This window comes from Cephus cinctus, unplaced genomic scaffold, assembly GCF_000341935.2.
Source record: "Cephus cinctus unplaced genomic scaffold, Ccin1 Ccin1_scaffold0767, whole genome shotgun sequence".
In the NCBI taxonomy this organism is placed as follows: Eukaryota; Metazoa; Arthropoda; class Insecta; order Hymenoptera; family Cephidae; genus Cephus; species Cephus cinctus.
Genome location: NW_014333372.1, coordinates 201,835 through 210,757, shown reverse-complemented (window position 1 = coordinate 210,757; position 8,923 = coordinate 201,835). Strand labels below are relative to the sequence as shown.

Below are 8,923 nucleotides of genomic sequence, written 5' to 3'. Positions count from 1 at the left end.
AAAATCTACCTGTTACAAAATTATAAATGCGCCGTTCATTAATATGGTTTCTGGCATAAAGATAAATATGACAGCAAGATAGTAAAGTCATTTAAATTGATTAGATTTTATTATCACGTAATGTCCCATTACTTGCTTGTTATGATTCATCCTGCGACTGAAAATGTCCATATTTAAGTATGCTAAATAGATTTTTTTTCATTAAATTTTTTTTATTTATGTCCCAGTAAACTACATAATTAACACGATGAAAATCGTGTATTCTATGTGCCTTGAGCACGAGCCATCATCGATATCTTTTGCGCCTTCTGAACGATTTCAGGACAACGTCGACGTCGGACCAGTCGACAATCCTGAAAAAATCCCTCGTTCATTGGAAATCCATGAGATCCGTCCGTATAAGTAACAAGACCTAATTGTGAGAGTAAGAAGAGATTTTCATTAATGGTTCTGTACCATATTTAATTATTCTGCACTTACCTAAACCCCAGACGCGTCCCCCTCGAAATTCACCCTCGAATTTCATTCCATCCGCACGCCAGAAAACGCCATGTCCATGAAACCACCCTTGCATGAATTCACCCTCGTACCTAAATAGCGAATAAAAATTAACAAACGCAAAGATCATCAACCTGCAGCTGCAGGTACTCACTTAGCCCCATCAGGGAAAACGATCACACCTAGACCAGAACAAAGGCCACTTTGAAAAGCTCCATCATATCTTGTTCCATCCGGTAATGCCAAACTGCCAGCCCCGTGTTTAAGTCCACGTCCATTCCAGTCGCCGATGTACTTCGTTCCATCATCGTACTTATATGCGCCGTTCTTGACCACACCTAGCAATTTAAATTAGTAATTCAATCCAATGGACCAAAAGAGGTTGAGGTAGCCACAGAAAAAGAGGAACTTGACTCAAAAAGACTTACCATCACCCATGTTCCTGATACACTAAAAGCATTATTGGTAGCTTCAGAATTTAAATCCACTTACTGAAATCAATGGCTTATTGAATTAACCGAAGCATGTATATATATGTATATACATATACATATAATGAATATGGCTAAAATATGAAAATTCCTTTGCCACAGTTGTCGGATCTTAAGGTATTGGATAATCTGCTGCTAACTAAATTATTGAAATGATAAAATATCTAACCCCGTATTCAGAAATCGCTTTTAGTGCTAATAGTGTGCTTTTAAATTTTTTCTTAGTGACTTTTAACTACAAGCGACTCTGTTAGTGAGTTTAAGAGCGAGTTGTGAATACGGACTCTAGTCTTTATTTTCACTTATTTCAAAAGGAATAACAACTGTTTCGCTATTGTTTCAAGCATACAGGAAAATCATTTTACAGAATTATAATTTCACAAGCTCTGATAAACATTCTTGTGCACTTTCTTTATTCTGCGTTTATTTACAATACGAATAACGTTATGCGTGCACATTTCGTTATTTCGGTTCTCCAGGTGAACCAACTAGGAACCATCGTGTCCTAGTTTGAGCTGCGACCTTTCTTACTAAGCGCTTCCGGTCATCTATTGGTGTCGCTAATTTGTCCAACACATCTTGTTTAAATGGTAGAATTGAAATAGTTGGATAGTTACAGTAGCTCAATAGACACTCTAGAGCAGTTATTCTCACTTTCTGAAAAATTTTAAGAAACAGGATTATCAGAGAGTTTGTCAAAAAAAAAGCTGATGAAGAAAGAAGGATATAGGTACCATTTCTTTGTACGTAGACAGCTTTAAAAATTTTGGTATAAAAGCCTGTGCTTGGTCTAAGAAAACATTGTTCTTTGTTTTCAGTAAGAATTTCAATGTAGTTAAAGTTGATAGTATCAATTCTCCATTGTCGAGAGCCAAGGATTCCACTAAAAGTGGTACCAACTGATAAAAATAAAAAATTATTAATTTTAAACACCACATATATTAAATAATTTTCATGTGATTTATGTCTTAATTACCTGCGTTAAGTGCATGAACAATAATTCATGTGGTACTTCTTGCAGTAAATGAGTTATTGCTATCAAATAATTTTGTCTAGATTCAGAATCGAACGTACTATTTAGCTGAATGACATTCTGAAATATTCTTTGCTTATAAAAAATTTTTATGTTGCAAAAGTTCTCCTCCGTTAACGTATCTTCAGATTTGTCAGCCAAACTTGTAAATGCTAACGCAGCATCGTAGCCCACCCGATCGTTTCTGAGCATGTTCAATTGCTGTGAAGTATTCAGAAGTGAATATTAAAATACTTTATTCTTAGTATTTGCGAACACTTACATAGTTTAGGTAATCCTGAGAACTCCAGCTGCCTTTCGTGATAACTGCTTTTGTCAGCCACGTATGAAGACTGACCGTAGCCCTTTTAGTATTAATATCAGAATCTTCAGATTCCAAAACGTCAGTAATACGTTCCCTCATACAATTAAGAATTCGTTCTAAATGTTCCCCATCTTCCATCTTGTTAATTAATACAGAAATCAACTTACATGAGACACGTCTGGCATCGACGCTTGTACTACATATTGCCAGGTTACATAAATTCTCCAATAAAGTATCAGAATTCTGTATATAAACATTTCTACGTAGTGGCGTCAAAAGACCCTCGAGCAATACAACATTATTTTCTGATATTTTGTTTATCAATATGTCTGTATAGCGATTTACGACCGCTTGCTGATCTTCTACATCTAATTGTCTCACAATGAATCGACAGATGTTGGAAATCAGATTCAGTCGCTGATTAAAATCGCCAGTTTCGGATGTAACCAGTCTGTCAATGGCGTTATATTCCTTATACAAGAAACTATGAATGTCAAAATCATTGTTTCTAGTACTGACGAGTTTGCGAAGGCACGACAGGGCAGCAAGACTTTTTTCAGAATTATTTGACGTTGCCACTGCAACGATTTTAGCTAGCACTTCTGGTCCTAATTCTGGGACCCTTGCTACAGCCGTTAACGCTTCTAGTCTGCATGTAATTACCGCTGATTCTACAGAATCTAAAATATAGCAGTAATAAATGAGAGACTCATTTAATTATTCAATAACGTCAGGGTATTTATACATTTGTAAATTTACCTATGTCAACCGAAAGCTTGTTGTTGATAACACTTAATATTTCATTGGGATATAGCTGTCCAAAAGATAAGAGACTCGTATGACAGACACCTCTTATCTCATTGTTCATCCGTTCAATTTCAGATGATATTCTGTCATAGAGTGATGTACGATGCAGTTCATTTAAAGAACGTTTTTGTACAGTCAAGCCAAACAATATCTTTTTCTTTAACTCTGTATCTTGAGTTGTCAACTCGTTTAAATACAAGTATGGTATATCAGTCCATGTTAATTCTGGAAGACCTGTAATAACTTATGTAGAAATTTGCCTCTGGACAATAATGAATGGTAAGTGAAACTTACTGCCAATAGTGAAATTGTAACTCTCACTGATTGCTATAAAACTATTCAGTGTCTCTATAAGAGCAACTTTGTCAGACGTTGCAGTTTTACTAGAATACTGTCCAAGACATAGTGGTACTATTGCACGAAGGACTTGTATGCATGAGTCTTTATCAGCTGTAGCTACAGATTCTAATACTTTCTCTGCAGGCCAGTACAAGCTCAATTGGACATCGCACAGCGATCCTCTTGTATCTGTAATAATTTTCTCAACAAAACTTTGACGTACAGTACTGTTACTGTGTAACGCCTTGACTAATTCACGTAGAGCCTCCAATCCAGTATTCTTTATTTGAGGATCTCCATTTGACATAACTTCCTTCCTTAGAACTGGCCATAGTTCCTGAAGATGATTCTTAAGACCGTCTACCCCAAAAGTAGAAGCTCCTTTGGATAGTAAATATAATGAGTCTAATTTTGCGAGCTTTAGATCCGAATCGAGTTTCTCAGTTATGAGAGGTATACAGAACTCAGCGAATTGTGGAATGGCACAAAGGCATGACACTAGTGCTTTTGTTATAGCATCTCTTGTTATATCTAATTCTTTACCAGCAGTCTGTAATGCAATATAGAGTATTTCATATGATTATATAGACTGTAAAAAAATTAAACTGTGCATCATAATTACAGTTTCGAAGTCAACAGGAAAATAACAGGCAATGACTTCAAACATCTCCTCTGTTAAATGTCCAAGTGGAAATTCCTTGATGAAATATGGAAGCATGTTGAATAAGAACATAAGATTCCTAGGGTCTTTTTCTCCATCCATAGCAGAGATCACATCATAGACAAAATCTGGTCCCATAGCCTTTAAATCACCACTCCTATTTCGGAGTAGAGATTCAAATATCAAATAAATCTTTTTTCTATCTTGACGTATATGAGACTGACAATGTACATGTTGAAACATTACACCGAATAAACGTGATGGTGAGTCCTGAGGAAGATTATCCATTTGCACCTAAAAAATCATATTTAATTCTGAATATGATCTTATCTTAATTAATAAAAGTGGTCAATAAATTATACATTTCATACAATTGCCAAAATACCACATAGTACAGCTGGGATGAGACTGTGATGGTCCTTCAGTCTATCACAATAAAACGTTGTTATAAAATTCAACTCGATCTCATTTAGAAAATCTTTAGGTAAGTGAGACAAAACAGTGGACAGTGCAATAAGACCCTTCAATCGTAAGGTAACATCCTTGTCTGTCAAAAAAGGTCCAAGCTCTTCAACCAGACCAACGAGCTTAGTATGTCCTTTTTGTATCTCTGAAAGATATAAAAAACACTATACTATATCCATCTAAATGACATATCACTTTTGACCAAGAATTTCCCATGAGCTTTCCTAGAAATTATGTTTCTCATAACGCGTGGCATTCATTAAGAATGAAGCAGACATAGCATCTGATTAGAAAAAAAGGATTGAGCAAAGGTTGTAGAATATTTCATAGTTAAACCCCAGCTGGAATTCACGCTCCTCCTCCAAATGCCAAGGCCAACGTGAGACATCCAACGACCAAAGCACTATGTTAATCGATGGTAATGCATACGTACATACCTAAGGCGATATCCAGGCACTCTGCAATCAGGGCATTGTCGTCCTTAAAAGCCACCGACAATTTTTCAGCAAAAACGGAACTCATTGGGCACGCCATCATCTCTCATGCCTCAGGAACAAATGATAATTACCTCCGTGCTGATGATGTAAAAATCAGAAAGGTTCAGCCAACCTGACCCTAAACAGCTATGTCTGCTTTGGCCTCCTAGATATTTTTCAGCCAAATGAGTAGAGCGGTGAGAGTGAGATAGTGAATGAGATAAACATTCAAAAGAAAGTGACAGAGCGAAGATAGAAAAAGAAATACGTGCATGTGCATCCTGGTCCAAGAATCAGAGAAATTGTTCAAGGTGGAAACAAGTGCAGCGGAGTTCGTAGATAATTTCAAGGGTGGTTTGTGTTTGTAATTTTTCCATGATGTTGGAAATAATTCGCAAAGGATGTAAAGTAAACCCTAACGGATAGTGGAGATTCTTTGGTTAAGTTGTAGCGCCGCTTACGGCAGCGGCACCAACCGCGATGGATAAGATGGACGAAAATGGCATGTGAGGTGTTGTTAAATTTTAGTGAAATGTTTGGTTACACCAGCCACCTAGGATGGGAGGCTGCATAGGCATTACGAGGGCCAGAAACGCCTCTGTGGACGATATGTCCGCAAACTCCACGAGGACAAATTCTGGTAAGAAACTCATCTTCGAGGAACGTGTCTCAAAACATACCTAACACTAACTAACCTTGGAGTCAGTATACATATTTTTTTCATACCTTCTGCGTACCTAGTGTGTAATAACCGTTGTACTTCTATACTAGGATATGCTAATGATATTGAAATAACTGATATTTTATTAAAATTCATGTTCTACTCAGTTATTCATTTAATGGAGTACACTCTCATGTCCCATAAACAATTTTTTTATGTACAATTTTATTATCTTCTACCATTGTGGATCCATGCTGTTAGATTATTCTCGCGATTTAAAATAATCTTAGTCGTCTCTGGAGTACAATGATAATTTTGGGAAAGGTTATATAATATTGGGTGTATCAGTTTTACAACAGCTTTTTATTACCACCTTGTACCTATTTATCTGTCCTACTTATCCATTGACCTTTGATTAGTTCTAATCTTTAATATATTTATCATACTAAATTCTTACAAATGCATAACACTATTGATATTATTAATCATTGATTATCATACATAGTTTTGTTATATATTTTGGTTTTAAGATAGTGCTTATAAGTCATTACCTGCTTCAATAAAAAATTTAACTGAAGAATGTCTTATATTTTCAGGAAATTCAAGAAAAAATCATCCATTGTGTCACGAAGTGATTAGATGGAAGTCAGATGTACCTTTGACTGTGGGACAACTTAGAAGTAAGAGAGATGAATTTTGGGATACTGCTCCAGCATTTGATGGACGTAATGAAATATGGGATGCATTGAGGGCTGTAGCAACGGCTGCAGAGGCTCAGGATTATCAACTGGCTCAAGCCATTCTGGATGGTGCCAATATCTCTGTGCCCAATGGTTCTCTAACAGAATGTTATGATGAGTTGGGAATGCGATACGATGTCCCAATTTATTGTCTGTCATACCCTATTAATATTGTTAAAGAAGACAGTGGTAGAGATTCACCAGCCGATTGCTCAGGTAAAGTTAATAAGGACAAGCATGCATGTACTAAACAAAAGGCAATGTTCAAGAAATTTCATTATATGCTATCCTTGCAGAACCTGTTGATGGAGGAACCGAGATAACACTTAAGCTCAGATTATCAACAACCTTAGGAGATGTCAAATTGCCCGTTTACAGCAAAGACACTATTGGAACTGCTAAGAAAAAACTGCAGGTTGGTATTTCCTCAAGTCATCATTAACACGTTCATGCCGGCGCATTTTTTTATATATAGTATTTTGAACTAGCCATGAGTCACCGATGATACACGCCGGCGTGAATATGTTAAACAAGATCTGTCTTGTCCTTTTGTATAATATATTCATGCATCCAATATATATCCAGAGTCAAGAGGGTCTAGAACCATCGCGACAGAGGTGGTTTTTCGGTGGAAAATTGCTCGAAGATAAAATGCACATAGAAGAGGCGAAAATCCAACCTGGCTACGTAATACAAGTCATTGTGAATCCAGAGAAAATAGAGGATAGCCCGGTAAAGACAAGTTGAATAAAAAAAAGGTGCAATTTCAGTGGCGCTGGACATCACATAAAACGAATAATACATAACAATAGGCACGTTCCTACGCTGTTAATAATGGTGATTGATTCTTAATTACTCGTTGCCGTTAGAACCATTCAATCAATAACACAATCGAGTAACCACTCACTTTAATTTCAATCTATGCGAAGAACGCTTGATTGACATTTAAATCCCACGAATCAGAAGTTAATTACAGTCATCAAGATAAGAGAAGAAACAAGATTTTTTCCGTCTCTCCACCAGTTTACATCCATGGTAATGTGCTTTCTCATATTGAAAACTAATGTGGCCCCACAGGCTACGTCCAGAAAAACGATGGCGATAATATGTACAATACGCTCGACTGAACTGTACCTCAACGTATTGCATGTACAGTGGATGAGTGTAAGAGCATGAATCATTCAATCGAAGAATTTCATCTGGTGTTTGGATCTTGATGCAGTAAGAATGTTATGCGCGCGCTATTCGACTCATATCAAAAGTACAGCGCCTAAGTCTTGGCTGGCGGTTACCTAACAAAAAAGAAGAACCTGATCGAAGTGACAGTCAGATCAATTAATCTATGAGTGACACGCTCTGGATGCATCCGCAAGGCCTCCGATTCCTTCCTAATAAGTGTTAAGACATACATAACGCATAGGGTTTCTTAAACTGATTCAAGAGTGAGACTCGAGGACTGGCGCAACTCAATCATACTCTTTATACACAAGGCGGCATGTGGTTGCAATTTTGTAATTTTACTTCTTCGACCTGCCGTAGCTCATAAAATTGCAGAGTTCACCTGTAAAAGTAATAGTCAGTCTTGCGAATATGTCAAAGGAGCAAGGAGCGTCAGTCACACTCCGAACATGATGCAATTCTTGACCGCGATCTTTTCTCCACATGCTGCGTAAAGTACCTAAACCTGTAATAATTAAGAGCGTAAAGTATACGTATGTGCTATGCGTTTGAATTCTTCTATCGACATTAACGTAACGGTTACGTAGCATATTTCTTTTATACATTTAATTATTCGATTATATACATATATATATGTTTGTATATACAAAAATATATATATGTGCGTGTATATATGGCTATATAGTATATGTATACATAATCATACAGGATGCAACATAACTCAGGAATATCCTTAAGAGGTCATGCACTGGAGGAGTCGTTCCCGTTGACAATTCCTCGTGGAATTTTAATCTCTTGAGGATATCCTGATGCTGTGACAATCTCTGTATATATTTGTTCCATTTAGCGACAAACTGAGCTACGAGATGATAATTTAAACTTGCGCGTATCTTATTTATGAGTTATTAATTAACAAGTTGCTGACTGTATTATAAATGCGTTTCTTTATTATTAAAGAAACCGAAAACGAATGCGCATAACGCTCAGTTTCTGTGGAATAGGAAACTTTATAATATATTGTGCGTGTATATATATTCAATATTCTATGCATTTTTTTTTTGTTTTTAAATATACTACATTCGCGATAGAAATAACGTTGGCACTTGCGTCTATGGCGTAACAGTCTTCGCCTTTGATGCTGCATGAACATTACGAATTGCGTGAATCGCAAGATTTGAAACAACCTCTACTCGAGGACTTACGCCTTGATGAAATAATATGTCGACTGTACTTCAGGTCAACCTGATCATGTTTTACTCGACTGGCATC

The 8,923-nt window shown here is 36.6% G+C and overlaps 3 protein-coding genes across 5 annotated transcripts; 1 reads left to right on the top strand and 2 right to left on the bottom strand.

The window, feature by feature from the left end:
- Positions 1-191: 191 nt before the first annotated feature.
- LOC107270443 (MORN repeat-containing protein 4 homolog) lies at positions 192-936 on the bottom strand. The gene is made up of 4 exons (XM_015745475.2): positions 927-936; positions 653-836; positions 481-590; positions 192-412 (listed from the first exon to the last, which is right to left on the bottom strand). The coding sequence occupies exons 1-4, from the start codon at positions 934-936 to the stop codon at positions 264-266; spliced, it is 453 nt and encodes a 150-aa protein (XP_015600961.1). The 3' UTR covers positions 192-263.
- A 422-nt stretch (positions 937-1,358) lies between these two features.
- On the bottom strand, positions 1,359-5,421 carry LOC107270434 (MMS19 nucleotide excision repair protein homolog). 3 transcript variants are annotated; one of them, XM_015745455.2, is made up of 10 exons: positions 5,347-5,421; positions 5,036-5,240; positions 4,505-4,743; positions 4,095-4,427; positions 3,428-4,022; positions 3,086-3,367; positions 2,285-3,006; positions 1,966-2,223; positions 1,724-1,888; positions 1,359-1,646 (listed from the first exon to the last, which is right to left on the bottom strand). In XM_015745455.2, exons 2-10 carry the CDS (start codon positions 5,133-5,135, stop codon positions 1,452-1,454), a joined length of 2,889 nt encoding a protein of 962 aa, XP_015600941.1. In that variant the 5' UTR covers positions 5,136-5,240; positions 5,347-5,421; the 3' UTR covers positions 1,359-1,451. The 3 variants fall into 3 exon arrangements, with proteins under 3 accessions (XP_015600941.1, XP_024943562.1, XP_015600942.1); XM_025087794.1 differs by lacking the exon at positions 5,347-5,421 and having other exon boundaries at positions 5,167-5,300; XM_015745456.2 differs by lacking the exon at positions 5,347-5,421 and having other exon boundaries at positions 5,032-5,171.
- Positions 5,422-5,488: 67 nt separating this feature from the next.
- On the top strand, positions 5,489-8,885 carry LOC107270441 (ubiquitin domain-containing protein 1). The gene is made up of 4 exons (XM_015745470.2): positions 5,489-5,714; positions 6,332-6,691; positions 6,772-6,890; positions 7,061-8,885. The coding sequence occupies exons 1-4, from the start codon at positions 5,633-5,635 to the stop codon at positions 7,220-7,222; spliced, it is 723 nt and encodes a 240-aa protein (XP_015600956.1). The 5' UTR covers positions 5,489-5,632; the 3' UTR covers positions 7,223-8,885.
- Positions 8,886-8,923: the final 38 nt, after the last annotated feature.